The sequence below is a fragment of the Nipponia nippon genome, unplaced genomic scaffold, assembly GCF_047370975.1.
Source record: "Nipponia nippon isolate SJK-2023a ecotype South Korea unplaced genomic scaffold, ASM4737097v1 scaffold_16, whole genome shotgun sequence".
In the NCBI taxonomy this organism is placed as follows: domain Eukaryota; kingdom Metazoa; phylum Chordata; class Aves; order Pelecaniformes; family Threskiornithidae; genus Nipponia; species Nipponia nippon.
This window is the reverse complement of record NW_028262332.1, coordinates 10,332,454-10,350,179: the sequence shown is the minus strand read 5'-3', so window position 1 is coordinate 10,350,179 and position 17,726 is coordinate 10,332,454. Positions and strand designations below refer to the sequence as shown.

The following is a 17,726-nucleotide window of genomic DNA, read 5'->3' as shown; positions in this document are numbered from 1 at the left end:
ACAGTCAGCCGAGGCGCTCGGTGTGTGTCCCTTGCCTGGGGTCCTGCAGGAGAGCGGCGGAAATTTGGGGAATGAACCCTAAAGCATCTCTCATGGCAGCGCCGTAACAGGAGGGTCGCCTCTTCGTTGCCTGCGGAAGCTGGCATGGGCGTATGGAAGACGGAGCGCCCGATATCTGGGGGTTTGACCTGGAAAATCACATATGGGGCTGTGCAGGCGCTGCCGCCCCGCCACCGGGCTCCGTGCAAAGAGGGATCTGGGGGCAGGGAGGCAAGCGGGGGTGAGGGTGGCACGGTCTGGCGCAGCGAGCTTCTTTCCAGAGCCCCTCTGGCTACCGCAGGCAGAGCGGAGCGGGAGGGCGGCGGCGGCGCATCGTACAAGAATTACTGCAGATTAAGATCGTGGCCGGCTCTGCCTGGTTGCCAGGGGAGCTGGAGTTGCTCCATACCTGCGTAAGCTTTCCTTGGCCCTCGCTGGCCGCGGAGCTGCTTTTCCACTGGGGGTTTTTAATGAGCTGCTTTTATCGTAGTGGGCATTGCCTTCCCAGGGCGGCTTGGCTGCCTCTTTGCTCCACCGTTACTTTTTTGTGCAAAATCCTTCTCCACGTAGAGCTGTTACTTCTTAAAAATAATTAGGAGGGTTTTCCTTGTGTGTGAGAGACAGCGAGAGAGAAGGTGGGGGGAAGTGAGTAAAACCGCGTGTGGCTGAGAGCTGGGGAAAGAGAGAAAGTGTGGGGGAGAGAAAATGTGAATATGCATGAGAGAGACTATTTATGTGTCTGTGTCTGCATCGCGGGAGGCAGAAATATATAAATATACGTGTGTGCATATGTGCAAGTGCAGGTTGAGAGATACATCCAGCGGAGAGTGAAGGACCTGATGCCTTCGTGCTTTTGTCTAGCGTGGTTCTGCCAGGAGCAATTACACTGATTTTCTTCAAATCCTGTGCACAGCCAGGATTTCACTGATGGCAGGAGCCCGGTGCCGCTCCAGGCGGGAGGTCAAATCCCGCAGAAGCAGCACAAGCTGCAGGGAAGCAGAAGCACAAACTGACCGGATAAATACCCCGGAGAGAGGACGCGATGCACCGGGGCCCCGTCCGTCCTGGTGCGACCGATACCAGTCTGTGCCCGACCTGGGCTGGAGGTGAGAGCGGGGCAGGACGGGGTGGGCCGGAGACCCCGCTCGGCACGTCCCTTCTGCAGGGGGGAGCAGGGGGAGCCCGCGCAGCCCTCGCCAGGCATCCTCCTTGGAGCACAGGGGTGACGAGGGAAGAAGGGACCTGCTTGGTAAAAATCAATTGAAAAAGTTTATTGGAAGCCCTTTAGTTCCAGTTTTCTTTCTAGCGGCGGATTCCCAGTGGGGAAATCCCTGAAGTAAAACGGGAGGAAAGCTGCAAGGCTGCAGAGTCTGCAGGACCCTGTGCTCGTCGTCCCGCGGCGCAGGGCGGGGGCGGAGGTGCCTCTCACCGCTTCGGTATGAAATCACTGGAGGGGCATCGCATGGAGCCAGCTTTTGGGCTGACTCAGGCCTGGATGGCAAATGTCTGCAAAGGGGGGAAATTCGTTACCAGCCGTGCTCGTGGGGCTGACAGCTCGCTGGTGTAAAACCGGCCCCGGGATGGGACGTAGATGGAGCATTGCTCATTTACAGCAGGTAGGAGCCAGCCTCGCAGGAAGCAGAGGCAAGCCGAACTGCCGTGACGCTTGTGAAAGTGGCACGTGTATCGTGGGCTCTGCGTGCGTGCAACTGATGGAAGGCTCCTGAGATTACTCAAGGACCAAAAGAGCAGCGGGGCACCCTGGAGCCATGGCTCAAGCTGCGGGACGGAGCCCGTGAAGGAGCACCGTGGGCTGGATGAGGGAGCAAAATCCCTCAAGGCAAGCGACGGGCTACCAGAGCCACCCCTGGGGCCCTGCCCTGGGCTCAGGGGTGGCTGGTGGCACGGGGGTCCCTGTCTGCACAGCGTCGCACCGCAGAGACACAGCCCAAATTCGTCGTGAACACCGATAATCAGAGATGCACTAACAGGCGTTTGCTCACTGCAGTTTGGAGCTGGGTGAGCAGTGCAAACATCCCCCGGTAAATACAGATCTTCACTCTCCATTTTTCACTTTTCCCCAGGAACAAAACGGGCTTTTCTTTCTTTCTCTTTCTTTCTTTCTTTCTTTCTTTCTTTCTTTCTTTCTTTCTTTCTTTCTTTCTTTCTTTCTTTCTTTCTTTCTTTCTTTCTTCCTTTCTTCCTTTCTTCCTTTCTTCCTTTCTTCCTTTCTTCCTTTCTTCCTTTCTTCCTTCCTTCCTTCCTTCCTTTCTTCCTTTCTTCCTTCCTTTCTTCCTTCCTTTCTTTCTTTCTTTCTTCCTTTCTTCCTTTCTTTCTTTCTTCCTTTCTTTCTTCCTTTCTTTCTTTCTTTCTTTCTTTCTTTCTTTCTTTCTTTCTTTCTTTCTTTCTTTCTTTCTTTCTTTCTTTTTGGGGGCCATGTCTCTTCTGAGCCGTGCTCAGGAACTGCAGACGTGTACATAACATATCCCTGTCAAAATTCTGTAAGGGCTTCATTAATATAAAACTTGCCCAGCTGTAAGAACACTTGCAAGCTCTTCATCTTTTATGCAATTGCATAGAAGCACGCAAAGAAAGTTAAGTTAAAAAAAAAAGGATATGGACTAAATTCATGCTAAATAAACAATAAAAAGACATGAGACCCAATGCCTAAATGCTCTTCCTTTTAAAGGCACAGCTGGCATAAACCAGCTGAATGTCGGAGTTAACCGCTCTGACTCTAATTCCAGCCACGGCGGTGTCTGAAGATGCCCTTTGGTGCACCGCTTTTCTCTGCAAGGGCTTGACCAAGCGCTAACCCCCCCCGTGCCGCGGCGCACGAGGCACTGCCGAGCATTACTGCGTCCATGTGGAATGCATTGAGCCGCGGTGCTTTCCAAACACGGGGCTCCGCTCTGGGCTCTGGTGTTCCTGGAACAGGCTCCTGATTTTTATCTCCAAGACCTTCAGCCACAAAACCATCTTGATAAGGAAACGGATGACACTTACTGGGAAAGAAGCTGAAATCAGAGCAATATCAAGGGTTCTCTAATCCAGCAAATCACTTCTGTTGTGGAAATGAGCAGCCAAAGTGATTTTTTTTCGGTCTGGACCAAATCAAATGATGCAGAAAAATCAGAGAGAGTTTTAGTGAATTCAGTCAGGACCAGTTGCTCCGTATTTAATGGCCAGGTTGGCAAAGAGTCATAGCGCTTCTGTAGCTACGATGGTCTAAAATAATCAAGGACAAGGTTTGTAGGGAAAGATAATATTTTTTTTGAATCGACTAACAAAGCTGAAAAAAGCCGGGCAAACGTTTAGGTTTATAAGCCCTTCTTCAGGACAGGAAAAGACCTCATAACCTCGCACACAGCTGCTTTGAACTTAACTTGGTTGTGCTGGTCAATCAGGTGGTTTCAGAGAAAAGGTGGTTGACACCCGTGGAGCAGAGGGAAGCGTTGGCCGAGAGAGAGAGGACCCTGCCAACAGCCCCAAGTTACAGTTGTAGCTGCTTTTATCGGCGTGAACGTGTCACATTTTGCCAGCTGAATCTGCAGATGGAAATAGCACTTGCGAATTGTTTTGAACAGCGTACGAGAGAGCTGCGCCGAGTCTCGCAGCCTCTGTGCCGCAGCCCGGCCTTGCTCGGCCGCAGGAGGCTCCGGAGCGGCTGCAGCCAGCGCGAGTCGTTTCTGCAGATCCTATCTCCACATCAGGCCTGTAGTTCATAGGCAGCTTCATGTTTGGGTTTCCATTCAATATTCCTCGGCTTCGGTTTCCAAGACTACAAGCCAACATCCAACCCCTCCTCCCACTCCTGTTTTCAAAGAAAGAAAAACACTGTGAAAAGAAGCTACTCGATTTCTGGGCAGTTTTCAAAGCAGAAAGAAAGGCAGCGCCGGGAGCTCCTCGCCCCGCGCACGCCGCGGGCCCTGCTCCGGCCAGGGCTCCCACCGGCTTCCCGCCGGGCTGAGCCGCAATTCTCCGGGTGCTGCATCCTTCTGCGAGCAGGAAAGCGCCTTCCCCACCTTTGCAAGCGCAGGGTGCGGAGGAGCAATGAAAAGTTTTTAAAGACAAAATGGGGGTGTTGGAGTAGTTAACTACCCGGGGCTTCATTCAAATCATTTTGCAAATGCTGGTTTTGTTTGGAAATTCAATAGCGGGGAAGGAGCCGAGGCGACCTGCCCTGGGAGCCCGTGCGGGCCCCGCTCCCCGGCCGAGGAGGACGGAGGATCACCGGCGCTCGGCTTCGCACCGTCGCGTGGGGTCTCATTCATTTCTGTTCATTTGCTTACAGAACAGTCTGCTTCTAACAACTTGATTTAAATGGGGGCTTCCTTATCTGGCAGGGAGAGCAGGTCAGCATCTTCTGCCGGCTCCACACGCCGGGCCACCAAGGTCTTTTCAGCGGGGGATGCGAGAGAGGCACGGAAATATTCAGGTCGGCATGGGCCCGGGTGGGTGCTCCTTCCCCAGCGGAGCATGTCAGGCGCCATCCCGCCGAGGTCCCTGGAGCCCCACCAGTGCAAAACCAGTCACTCAGCTGTGTCCGACCACTGCGCCTGCTCCAGGGGCTGCCGGCAGCCCCGCACCAGCGTCTGCCAGGAGCCACGAGCCTTCGCGCGGTGCCAAAGAAACGGGACCTCCCGCGGCTCCCCCGACTCCCCAGGGGTGTGCGGGAAAAGCCGGGCAGGTGTGTAGGGGAGGAGGAGGAGGAAAAAGAGGAGGAGGAGGAAGAGAAGGAGGAAGAGGAGGAGGGGGGCAGCACCCAGTAGCTCACTGCAGCGGGAGCTCACGGGGAATGGTGCGGCAGGAGCACCCGCAAAGAAACCAGAGTTCAATGCGATTGCATGGCTCCATTCGTGTTAGGAAATAGAAGATGCATCTCAAATTCCTTTTTTTTTTCTTTTTGTTTGGGACTTTTGTTCCAGGGCAACGTTGCTGTGCTCTTTCCATTGGCAGGTGCTGGGTTTGGGGTGCCCGCTCCGTGCCGGAGGGTTTTCAGTAAGGTTATCCCTGCTTACACCCCTGGTGAACTTGATCCAGTGTTTGATTTACGTGTCACATCATCCGCATTCCCATGGCAAAGGATCAAGATGCCGCAAACGTGAACCACGGCGGCTGGGGAGGAGGGCTTCAGAACGTCGCCGTTCGCTGCTCCAGCAGCAGCACGCGGGGACAGGCTGGGACGGGAGGGCCGCTCCGCCAGCGCGGCAAACGGCTCGCTTTCGGTCAAACCCAGCACCACCAACTGCAGTGAAGTGAGCAGCGGTGTTCGTCCAGGGGGAGAGTTATGGTGCAAGAGTTATTTTAATCCCGCGGTGACTCACGGCTACCGCATTGTGACTCACCGCAGAGTTTGGTCGTTTGACTGTTTTGAAGATGCGTCAGGTTCCCTGTGAAGGCGAAGGACGGTGTTGCATGCCAGGGAACGAGCTGACATTTTTTTCAGCTGCCTAAACCTCTGCAAACAGAGGCCCAGCAGCTGGGCGTAGGCACCGCGTGGCATGGCTTGGCACGGCATGGCACAGCAGGGTATGGCACGGCACGGCACGGCACGGCACGGCATGGCACGGCACAGCGGGGTACGGCATGGCACGGCATGGCATGGCACAGCATGGCACAGCAGGGTATGGCACAGCAGGGTATGGCTTGGCACGGCATAGCACAGCGGGGTATGGCATGGCACAGCACGGCATGGCACAGCACAGCATGGCACAGTGGGGTACGGCATGGCACGGCACAGCAGGGTATGGCATGGCACAGCAGGGTGTGGCATGGCACAGCATGGCACAGCAGGGTATGGCATGGCATGGCATGGCACGGCATGGCACGGCACAGCAGGGTATGGCATGGCACAGCAGGGTGTGGCATGGCACAGCATGGCACAGCAGGGTATGGCATGGCATGGTATGGCACGGCATGGCACGGCAGGGTATGGCACAGCAGGGTATGGCTTGGCACGGCATAGCACAGAAGGGCATGGCATGGCACAGCATGGCACAGCAGGGTATGGCATGGCATGGCATGGCACGGCATGGCACAGCAGGGTACAGCATGGCACAGGATGGCACGGCATGGCATGGCCACGGCATGGCACAGCATGGCACAGCAGGGTACGGCATGGCACAGCATGGCACGGCGGCGTATGGCATGGCACAGCACGGCATGGCATGGCACGGCACAGCATGTTGGGCCCCTGCCTGCCACCGTCTTCACGCTGTGCTGGGCTTTGCCTTACACACCACAGAGTCACAGAACCATAGAAGGTCCTGAGTCGGAAGGGACCCGCACGGATCGAGTCCGGCTCCTGTCCCGGCACAGGACAACCCCAAAATTCACCCCAGGTGTCTGAGGGCGTTGTCCAAATGCTTCTTAAACATTGTCAGGAAGAACTTACATTGTCACCAAGGATATTGTCACCAAGAACTGCAAAGCAAAGGGGAGAACGGCCCTGCGGTACCCATAGCCAGGGAACCGCGTTTCCCCTCGGGTTCACCGGCGTGGCATCGCCTGCACGCCGCCAAGGGCCAGGCGCAGCGCGGGGAACGCTCAGATGCCAGCGTGTTACGGGAAAGTTTGATTTAAAAAAATCCTTTCTAAGATGACAGAGTTACACACAGGTGTTTAAAAGGCGTCGCAGCCCTCTGCCATTCCTTCCCGGTGCCCAGGGGAGCTGCTCGCTTGCAGCGCAAGCCTTTTGCAGGTGGGCTACGCACCCCAGCGCGGGGGAAGCCACCCCGCGGTGCTGCACAGAGCTCACCAATTACAGGCAATAAAATCCCTATCGCCTCTGCTTGCGCTTGGCCCAGACCCTGCACCAGGAATCGGCTTCTCTACTGCCTGAGCAGGCCTGAAAACATTTCTTTTTTGGCAGTGCTTTCCAACAAACAGCAAATCCTTAAGATTTCTTCTTGGCGCTGACGGCAGCGTTTCGGCAGTGATTGATTTTCGCTGTTGGGATTCAGGGAAAGGCTACCCCTGTTTCTAGGAATCCCGACGAGCACAGGTCGTTCCCTCGCGCGGGACAACGCCACGCATGCGGGTCACCCCTGCCCGCACCCCGTCCTGGGGGGCCGGGGATGCCCCTACCTGGCTGGGGGGGGGAGGGGGACGACACCCAGGCAGGGGGTCCCCTGCGCGCGGCACAGGGTGAGGGCGCGGTGGGCGCGCGGGTGCAGACAGGGCCGGCGGGCGGCGGCGGTGATGCCGCAGGCGGGGCGGCCCGCGGGGGCTGTGGTACCTGTGCGGGGCAGCGGCGGCACGGGGGGGGGCAGCAGGTACCCCCCGCCCGGGCAGCGGGGCCGCGCCGCGCCGGGCCGATGCGAGCGGGGCCGTGGGAGGCGGCGGGGGCGGCCCCGCGCTAATTGCATAAGCGGGACGTCAATGCCCGCGGGAGGCGCGGGGGAAGCGCGGGAAGATGGCGCCCCGCGCCCTGCCCCCGCCGCACGCCGCCGCTCCCCGCCGCGGGCCCCGGGCGGGCGGGCGCTGACCCGGCCCGGCGGCGGCAGAGGGGCGGCGGGGGCCCAGCGGTAAGGGCGGCGCCGCGGGAGCCCGGGGGCGGCGGCGGGGGCGCAGCCCGGCGGGAAGCGCCCGGGGCGGCGGGGCCGGGGCCGGGGCCGGGGCCGGGCGGGCGGGACGGCGCCGCAGCGCCTTTGAATGAGCCAATGGCGGCGGGAGCCGCCGCCGCGGCCGGGGCTGCCCGCGGTGCTCCCCCCCCCCCCCCCCCCGGCAGGTGCCGCCGGGGCCACTGCCGCCGCGGCGGGGAAGGCGGGGGAGCCGGGCCGGTGCCCCCCGCCGCCGCTGGGTCCCGCTGCCCGGCGGCGCTGGGAAGCTCCCGCCCGGGACGGCGGGGAGCGGCGGGGGCTGCGTGTCCGTGTCCCCGTGTCCGTGTCCGTGTCCCCGCGGGGCCGGGCGGGCGCGGAGCTGCCTCCGCTTTCATAATCGCTCCCGAGGCGAAAGCCGGGGCCGCGGGGGCCGTGTCGCAGCTCGCTGCTCCGGCTCCTGCCAGCCCCGGCCCCGCAGGAGCCCCCCCCCCCCCCCCCCCTTTTTTTTTTTCGGTCGCACCCGGTTTCCCGTAACTTAAACCCGGGCCCTTCTCGGGAAACGGGAGCGTTATTAATAGGACGGTCCGGGCAGCGGGAGTTGGTGTTGCTTCCAGCACGGTGAGGTTTGCTGTTGTGATCCGCGGCGTGAGGTCACGCGTGTTGCCGTGACGGGAGCGCAAAGGGGGGAAAAGTAACTTTTACGCTGTTTTACTGCTGCCCACGGAGGATCGCAGCCGGGGCCGGGCGCTGCCTGCCGCCCCTCAGACCTCGCGGCAGTGAAACTGGGCTGCGCGGCTTCCCTCGCTGGGCGCAGTGCCGCGGTTTCCCCGCTCACGCTGCCGTCCCGTTGGTTTGGGAGCTGGTGAAACTGCTAGGCAATCGTGAATTAACAAATCACGCTAAATGTAAAGCTGTTGTCCCGCAGGTGCCCCTTCCCGAGGCCGAGGGTGCGCAGGCCTGTGGCGTGTCCCCGTGCCACATGGCGGGGTGGCTCCGTGCTGCGGGAGCCGAGGCACTCAGGGGGTTAATTCGCTCTTGCTCAACAGTAGGGAAGATTGCCGCTGCTCCCTTTGATTTCACGTAAATTACCGGTGGATGACCCTGGCTCATCCATGCTCGTTTTGTGTGTCCTGAGCACCCACTGGTGGGGCTGAACCAGCCCCGGGCTTGGTGCTCCCAGGCAAAACCCTCCGGGACGCCGTGCTCGGCCGACGGGTGCGTTGTGTTGTGACGCGAAGGCAGGGTGACGAGCATGTGTGTCCCCTCCAGGCTCTGCTGATGGAGACCGCCAAGCTCAACCCCATCATCCGGGATGTCTACGCGGCCGCTGGCCGTGTCCAGCAAGCACCGGCCACCGCCTCGGCGCGGAGGGGCAGCGGCTGCCGAGAGCTCATGGTCAAGCTGACGGAGGGGCAGTACGTGCTGTGCCGCTGGACCGATGGGCTCTATTATCTCGGAAAGATCAAAAGGGTAAGGTGGGCACCCAAAAGGGTAAGGTGGGCACCCAGAGTGTAGCTAGCGCCGTTCCCTGGGTCAGCTCGTGGCTCGGAGGAGTGCTGGCCTGGGCTGCAACACGTCTTTGGTGATCGGGGCATTTTGGGTTGACATCCTGCCCCTGGGTATCACACCCCAAACCTGACTTCCCGCAGCCCCAAGAGGCAGGGCCGGTCACCAGGGAAAATGGGAAAGCACGGGGAATGGGAGCTGACACCCGGCGATTCTTCCTGCTCTCTCCCCGCAGGTGAGCGGCTCCAAGCAGAGCTGCCTCGTCACGTTTGAGGACAACTCCAAGTACTGGGTCCTCTGGAAGGACATCCAGCATGGTGAGTGCCGCCCCGTCCTCCCTTCCCACCGCCGTGCCGGCGGGTCCTTCCTGGCACCGGGGAGAGGTGGCCGTGCCTCGCGCATCTCCGACTCTGCCATCCCCGTCCCGCAGCCGGCGTCCCCGGGGAGGAGCCCAAGTGCAACATCTGCCTGGGAAAGACGTCGGGCCCCATGAACGAAATCCTCATCTGCGGGAAGTGCGGGCTGGGTGAGTGCGGGCGCGTCGCCCTGGGGGCGAGGGTCCGGCCTGCCTGGCGGCGCTGATGCCAAGCCCTCCCGCAGGTTATCACCAGCAGTGCCACATCCCGGTGGCGAGCAGCGGCGAGGGCCCGCTGGGGACACCGTGGTTCTGCCGCCGCTGCATATTTGCCCTGGCTGTGCGGGTGAGTGGGGCTGCCCGCGGTCACCAGCTCCTCGTGCCGCCTGCCCTCGGCACGGCGGTGCAGGATGTGACCCCCTGGCTGGCTGTGCTGACCCCCGTCCCGCTTGGTCCCGCAGAAGGGGGGTGCCCTGAAGAAGGGAGCCATCGCCAAGACGCTGCAAGCCGTCAAGATGGTGCTGTCCTACAACCCCGACCTGCTCGAGTGGGACTCCCCGCACCGGACCAACCAGCAGCAGTGCTACTGCTACTGTGGGGGCCCTGGCGAGTAAGGCCCTGCCCGCCTGCCCGCTGGGAGGGCTGTTGCATTTGGGTTTGTGATGAAAAGCATTTGCAAAAGGCGGGTGGGATCAGGCCTGGGGAGTTTTTTTCCCCAGGAGAGATGTCCCCAGCTTGCAGGGCAGTGCCCTCGGGCCGGCGGCTTTGCTGCCCACGCTGCCTCTGCTACCTGGGTCTCCACTTGCTCCCGGAGGCACCATTTGCACCCACCTCCATGGCTGCGGAAAATACAAGTTAGGGCCCAACTTTCTCTCCCTGGCTGGGGGGGTCCGTGCCTGGGAGGGGGCCGGGGCAGTGGCTGCTGCGCGCTGCCCTCGCCGTCACCCGCCTCCTCTCCCTCCCCAGGTGGTACCTGAAGATGCTGCAGTGCTACCGCTGCCGGCAGTGGTTCCACGAAGCCTGCACCCAGTGCCTCAGCGACCCCATGATGTTCGGAGACCGGTACGTCCCTTCCGGACTTTGCTGGGCTGGTGCTGGACGTTGGAGCTGGCTTCCCAGGGGGGCTCGTGCATGGATGCGTCCCCTGTCTGTATCTCCCCAACCCGGCTGTGGCACCGATGTGGATCAGCCGCCCTGGGGGCGGGCGGGTGGCCCCGTGAGCCCCGCTCCTCCCAGCCATGCCGTCACCATCGGCACCCGGAGCACTGTCCCCACCCTGACCTGTCCCCAGGCCCTGCATGGCTGCGGGGATGACCCCCACCCCCAGCGCTCCCCTCCCCGCTGTTTTCCAGGTTCTATGTCTTTTTCTGCTCCGTGTGCAACCAGGGACCTGAATACATCAAGCGCCTGCCCTTGAGATGGTAAGAAACAGCCCTGGCTCCTTTGGAATGTGCCGGGGTGGCCGTGGGGCACCGGGCTGGCCGGTGCCCGGTGCTGCTGAGCCCTTGCCGTGGGCCCAGCCCCAGCGGTGGGTTTGAGCAGCGTGAATTCACGCAGCACCTCCCGCTCATCCCAGCGCGGCCCTGGGCTGGGGCCTTTGCTCAGCCGCAGCCCCAGGCGTGCAGCTCCCTCTGCCCGGCCCCGCGGGGCTGTTTCCCAGGGAAGCTGTTCCCAATATGCCCCAAATCTACTGTTTGTCTGGGAGCCAAGGTGCACGTTTGCCAGAAGATAACCGCAAAAAGCAATCGGGTCACAATTCATCAAATTCTGTGATTAAATACAAGTTTACAAGTGGTACCTTGTAGTGTACCTCGATAGTCTGAAAGCACTTTATAGAGTGTATGAATTGCCAGCAGCGCAGCTTTTCCCTGCTGTTCCTCTTGTGCTCGGCCGTGTCAGACGTGTTACTGGTGCTAACGGGCTGCTGGGACGCGGCTGCCTCGGGGACATTGCACCGAGCAGCGCAGCAGGCTGGAAGAAGAAGAAGGGAAATCCTGCAGGATACATTGCTTGGCTTTCATTTTCAGAGACGCAAGTGTAAAATCCCACAGGACAGACCGAGTTGTTAAAATAGACAGTGTATTTTCATGTGAATAAGAGCCATCCTGCTCCCGTACCTAACTGCAGCAAGAGCACACAGCTGGGGCTTATTAAAAAGCTGGAAAACTGGGCATTTGTCCTGGGAGCGGCATGTCCTCCAGCTCCTGGGCTCGGGGGTCTCGGCGTTTGGGGTTCCCCCTGGCTGTGGGCAGTGTCCCACCCCTCCCCAAAGCCCAGGGAATGCCATCCTGGCTGTGGCAGCATCCCCTGGGATGTGTGTCCAGGCCAGGGTTGCTTCCCCCGTGGGGTGTGGGAATGGTCCTGGCTTCCAGTGAGAAGGTTTTGGGAGGGTCGTGCTGGGGGCTGCGCTGGAGTGGTGCTGGTGGAGCAGAACATTGTGGCGGGTACCATCCTGCTGGGGAGAAGGTGGGCTGCTGACCCTCTCCCCCTCTCTGCTTCCACAGGGTGGATGTCGTCCATCTGGCCCTCTACAACCTGGGCGTACAGAGCAAGAAGAAGTACTTCGACTTCGAGGAGATCTTGGCCTTCGTGAACCACCACTGGGATCCGCTGCAGCTCGGGAAGGTAACAACGCGCAGCCCGGGTCGGGCTGGAGAGCAGCCGCGGGGAGGGAGAGGTGCTGCCGGGGATGTAAGTCACGGCCGGCTGTTCCCGAAGCCTCAGCTCAGAGGGACCGGCTCCTCCTTCCCCGCGGCAGCCAAGCCCCTGCGGCTGGGGCAGGTTGGCCGGGGAAGGGCAGTGCTCGCGGTGAGACGGTGGGGCAGTGAGCTCTGCCCCTCGGTTGGGCTGGCTTCCCCTCTTGGCAGCCGTCAGCCCCGAGGTGTGTTTGTGTGTTGCTTGTTGGGAAGGGGTCGGAGCTTTGGGAGACCGTGACCCGAGCTGGCTGGTCCTCGGCCGGTCACCTGCGGGGAAGGAGCTTTCAAACACCTGCCTGGTTTCTCTGGGTGGGCAGGAGCACCCGGCCCGGGGCGTTGGCACCCGCTGGGAACACGTGGCAGCTCCTGCGTGCTCTTCACCCACCCTGGGTGGCGTCAGCGGTGGAGGGTGCTGCTCCCTGAGCCGGGAATGGTGTCAGCCCCCGGGCACGGCCCTGGGCAGAGCTGAGGGACCTTTCCTGGGCCCTTATTCCTGGGGTGGGTGGCGGGGGGTGAAGGGTGGAAAGGGACGTGCCCAAGTGTTGGCAGTGCCACCGTGCTGGCATCCCCTCTCCAATGAGCTTGGGCATCTCAGCAAAACCCCGGTTTGTGCAGCACTCAGCATGGGCAGCTCCTGCTCAAAATTAGCTTAAACACCTTCCTCTGCGCTGGGATTTCCCTTTGTTCGGGTGTTGAACCTGACAAGTTTCCCGGTTGGAGCTAGAGCCGGGAGAAGTGCTAAAAGCAAGGCATCTTGGAAACCTGTCACGGCGTCGGGATGAATGGGTTCCCTGCAGACGCCTCCCTCCCCTGCACTGAGGGCGGCCAGTGCCAAACCTGGGCGGCTCTGGGCTTTGGCATCCATCACTCCCTGACCTTGGGCAGGAGCTGAAACCCGGAGTTCGGGTTCCCCCGTCTGTTTGGTTCTTGCATAACCGCAGCGGGTGCCGAGCCCTGCCTGACCTCCGCCATCTCTCCGCAGCTGACGGGCACCCCGGTCTCCGAGCGCGGCCCCCACCTCCTCAACGCGCTCAACAGCTACAAAAGCAGGTGGGCCCCGGGCACGGCGGGCGAGGATGGGAACAGGACGGGATGCAGGATGCTCCTGTGGCCCCCCTGGCTGAGGGTTGTTTCCTCCCCTCTGCCGCCCAGGTTTCTGTGCGGGAAGGAAATCAAAAAGAAGAAATGCATCTTTCGCCTGCGGATCCGCGTCCCGCCGAACCCCCCCAGCAAGGTGCTGCCAGAGAAAGCCCCCAGTGTGGGTGAGAGCGGCTCCTGCGAGCTGAAGAAGAGGGGAAAAAGCAAATATGTCCATAAAGACAGGTGAGTGGCCAAATTCGCCCGGGCACCCCCCCGCTGCCACGCTCCCCTGGGGCGGCCTGGCAGCCTCACCCCCGCCTTGCTTTGCAGCCTGCTGCCGCGGCAGCTCCAGCAGCAGAAGCGGCGAGCGGCGCGGCGCAAAAGGGCCAAGTTCCTGCTGGAGGACGCCATTCCCAGCGTGAGTCCTTCACCCCCTCCTCTGTGCGACCGCCCCAGGCTTTGGCAACCGGGTGGGACCCTGCAGCGCCCATCCCCGCGAGGTTCCCCTGCTCCCGTGGGCAGGGAGAGCCCCCGGCCCTCGCCCTGGGGTTTGCAAATGTTCTGTGCCAAGCGTGCTTCCCAGGGGCTGCGGGGCCACGGGAGGGAGCGCGGTGGTGCTGGGGCAGAGGGTGCTGATGCCGGGGCCGCGGGCAGCACCGCTCTGCTTGGCAGTGACGAGTGCCCTTGTTTTCATGGGGCAGAGTGACTTCACCTCCGCCTGGAGCACCAACCACCACCTGGCCAGCATCTTTGACTTCACACTGGATGAAATTCAGAGCCTGAAAAGGTCCGTGCAGCCAGGCCCGGGGGTGTGGGCAGCAAGGGGGGGCAGTTTGAACGCCCAAGTGTGAGGCAGGGCTGGAAAACCTCTGGCTGTGGGCACATGCGAGACGGAAGCAGGAGCAGCTGGGGAGGGGGGTGGCCATGGTGCCGCTTGCACCAGGCTGGGGCTGACGCTGCCTCCCATCCCCAGTGCCAGCTCGGGACAGACTTTCCTATCAGATGTGGACTCCACAGATGCCGCCAGCACCTCGGGCTCGGCCACCACGAGCCTCTCCTACGAGTCCAGGTGAGGGCTGTGCCCCCTCACCCCCTTCCAGAGGGGCCCTGGTGGCATGGCCAGGGGGGCGAGGGGCTGCCCCTCTCCCCCCACAGCACCCTCCTGTCCTGGCACAGGGATGTCCCGCATCGGGGAGCCTTTCCTCCCTGCCTCCTAAAACGGGCTGGTGGTCCCAAAGCGGCGCTGCCTCCCTGGGCATGCAGGGTCAGAGCCATCGGTCCTTGCTGGGCTCGCCCCAATTCTCGGCGTGCTCCCTCCAGGCTCGCAGGGCGGCAGGCACAGCCAGCACGGTGGGGGGCACCTTTTGGGTACTGCCCTCACCCCTCCTCTGTCCCTTCCTCACAGCCGGAGGACCGTGGGCAGCCGCAAGCGCAAGCTGGCAGCGCCAGCCTACGCCTCAGCGGGGGCGAAGAGGAGAGGCGGGGAGGCGGGCGGGCGCCCGGCCGGGGGCACCCCCGAGGGCAGCGAGGCAGCCTGCGGCCCCGACCGCCCGGACGACGGCATCGACAGCCACACCTTTGAGAGCATCAGTGAGGATGACTCCTCGCTCTCCCACCTCAAATCCTCCATCAGCAGCTACTTCGGGGCGGCGGGCAGGCTGGTCTGCGGCGAGAAGTACCAGGTGCTGGCGCGGCGGGTGACGCTGGAGGGGAAGGTGCAGTACCTGGTGGAGTGGGAAGGCACGACCCCCTACTGAGCCCCGCCAGCCCCCAAACCTCTCCCGGAGCCAAACCAGAGGAGATCGGGATGACGGGGAAACCCTTGCCATGAAGCAGAGAAGGGGCGCTGACCCGCGGGGAGGCTGGGACCCCTCCGTGCTTGGGGGTCCTGGCTGGTGCTGGCTCCCCAGGAACCACCATGGGTGGAGGCAGCGCCCAAGCTGGAACCATCAGTGCTGCTGCCCAGGGGTGAAACCTGCAGCCTTGCCGCTGTATTTTTTTTATTTTAACAATTGTTATTTTATTGGCTGTGTATATGCAAAGAGCGTGGCCCAGCTGCGCTTTCCTGACGGAGCCTTTGGCTGAGCCCGAGGCACCATCACGGCAGTGGTAAGAGCAGCGAGTGGGTCTGGCCTTTCCCCCAGGCTGGTGGCTGTGTCCCGGAGGCAGAAGGGTCCCCCTGGCATGGCCAGGAAGCCCCTTTGGGGGGGCACCCCACAACCTGCTCGTGCAGACGGACGTCGTGCCGGTGCCCCATGTCCAAGCCTTACAGAGCAGACTCGAGGGGGTCCTGCTGCTAAAGCAAAAAGCACCTCCCTCGCCCATGCTTTCACAGCCCGTCCCTGTGCCCATAGGATACGGTGGGCAAGTCTTGCCAGAGCCAGTGTACAGGGGCTTTTCCTCCTCCTCATAAATCCATTCATTAAAGGAATGTGGTTTGTTTTAAATGAGGGGAAAACACCCCATAAACAGCCCACGTGTGGCTGGCTTTCACAGCCGCAGGGCAGACGTACGTGGTTGCTCCTGTCCCACAACCTGGACAGCGTGTGATGATGCATCAGCTTCGTTTCTGTGTTCTGACAATCATGGTCTTGGAAGAGATCAGCCAAAAGATACGCCCTTGCCTTAAAACCACCGCGGGCATTTCACAGACTGGAGCCCGAGGCCTTTATTCCTGCAGGAAACCTCGTCCTGAACGTGCCAAATGAGCAGACAAACCAAAAAGGCTGAAACGGACAGTGGGGGCATGGGGAAGGGGCTGTGCCAGGGTCCCCGCGGCCATCCGCGTGGCCTCGTGGCCGCACCTCGCTGGAGAGCGGCCGTGCTTTCTGTTACTGGCCTAGCGTCGATGTTTGTGAGCGCGTGGGGTCGGTTTGTCTGCAGAAGAGAAGGAGCAGCCCCCTTCTTTAACTAAAGCAATACTGCCAGGTTGTTCAGGAGCAAAGCAGTTGTCTTTTTTTAAAAAAAAAATTCTAATATCATCAGACTTATTTGTTAGATTTTTTTCTAAGAGAGATATATATATATTTTTAATGTTGTCCTCCTCATCTCTCCCCCATCACCACCGTGGCTGTCCTGTGGGGCCGGAGGGTGGGCGATGCTGGGGGGTCTGCGTGGTCCTGCTCTGTCAGCACGCCCCGTTCCCATAGCCGCATCGTTGTTCCTATGTGCGCTTGCAGGGTCTACCAACCGGAGGGTGAATTGAGAAGGTTGTTTTATTGAAAAAGTACTTCAGAAAATTCGTTAGTGTAATCGGCACGAGGGAGCAGGTGGCATTTGCAAACCAGAGGCCAAAGCGTGGTCCTTGAAAATAAACCTCTGCTTCAGCTACTGCTGAAATAACGTAGTGGGACACCCATGAAGGGGGGGTTTGCTGGTTTGTTTTAATCCATCTAGCAGGCACCAGGCCTTGGCGCGGCTGCACAGTGACGGTGCCTCGCGTGGGGCTGCGGTGCAGAGCAGCAGCTTCTCTGCAGCCCCGGGAGGCACCCGTGTGGCTTGGGCAAGGCGCGAGCTGCTTCGGTGCCCGTACTAGGAGCCTGAATATTTGGCACAGCGAGTAAAAGCATTTAAACTCCTTTCTGATGAGTTGCCCGGTGTCGTGCAGCCAGTGTTGTGCTCGGTGGAGAAGCTGTTAGCCGCTTGTGCGGGGAGAGGTCTGGAGAGGAGGCTCCGTCCAGCTCCGTGAGATGGTTTGAGCCGAGCAGGGTCAGACGTGCCTTGGGGAGAGGTGCTTGGCACCTCGGGGGCCGCATCTCGGCTCATCCGGAGGGGAGCATCTCCAGAGGGGGCCTGTCATTTTGGGAGACGTGCTGCCGGGACCCCCGTCCCTGGCAGGGAGGGGTGCAGCTCCCGCAGCCAGCCGGGTCGCTCCCCGTCCTACCTTGGCTTGTCACCAAAGGATCGCTTGGTGCACTTCCCTATCACGAGTGCCTGTGAAGCCCTTGTTGTCCGAGTTGCTGCCTGGGGGGGCTGGCAGGGGCTGCAGGGAGCCGTGCCAGGGCCAAGCAGGGTTATTCCCGCGGGATGCGCCGATGGGCATTGCACTCATGGGAGCACCCACAACGTCTGGCCCTGGTTCTTCTCCTCTCTCCCTCTCTTCTCTCCTGGCCTTTTGCAGAGAATTGAATGTGGAGCCTTTAAAACTATTTTTGTTGCAGAGTATATTTTGCATTAGCTGTAATAGATATTATAATGACTCTGTGCACCTTCTAAAGACTTATGAGTTCAGGTTGCTGCTTGTAATAACCAACTCTTGTTATACCCAAGTTGTAATTAATATGTCTGATGTACAATTAAAAAGTCTTTTTTTTTTTTTTTTAACATCACTGGTTCTTTGTGGCCTCAGGATTATTGAGTCTGGGCGCTGGGGGTCGGCGTGTGGTCCTGGGCAGGCGCCCAGTGCCTGCCGCGATGCAGCTGGTGCTGCTGGGTCGTGCTCCATGCCAGGGTGAGGCGTGCCCTCGGCCGGAGAGACGCTGCCGTGAAGCATGGGAACGGCAGAAG

General features: G+C 60.7%; 1 protein-coding gene across 4 annotated transcripts; it reads left to right on the top strand.

The window, feature by feature from the left end:
* The first annotated feature begins 6,263 nt into the window (after window positions 1-6,263).
* PHF19 (PHD finger protein 19) lies at window positions 6,264-16,206 on the top strand. Of its 4 annotated transcripts, none has more exons than XM_087752850.1 (15): window positions 6,264-6,383; window positions 8,853-9,053; window positions 9,325-9,406; window positions 9,520-9,615; window positions 9,690-9,790; window positions 9,906-10,054; window positions 10,411-10,506; window positions 10,797-10,865; window positions 11,949-12,069; window positions 13,123-13,190; window positions 13,293-13,463; window positions 13,551-13,638; window positions 13,922-14,007; window positions 14,194-14,289; window positions 14,626-16,206. In XM_087752850.1, the coding sequence occupies exons 2-15, from the start codon at window positions 8,862-8,864 to the stop codon at window positions 14,975-14,977; spliced, it is 1,767 nt and encodes a 588-aa protein (XP_087608976.1). In that variant the 5' UTR covers window positions 6,264-6,383; window positions 8,853-8,861; the 3' UTR covers window positions 14,978-16,206. The 4 variants fall into 4 exon arrangements, with proteins under 4 accessions (XP_087608976.1, XP_087608977.1, XP_087608974.1 ...); XM_087752851.1 differs by lacking the exon at window positions 6,264-6,383 and adding an exon at window positions 7,033-7,045; XM_087752848.1 differs by lacking the exon at window positions 6,264-6,383 and adding an exon at window positions 7,458-7,568.
* The last annotated feature ends 1,520 nt before the right edge of the window (window positions 16,207-17,726 follow it).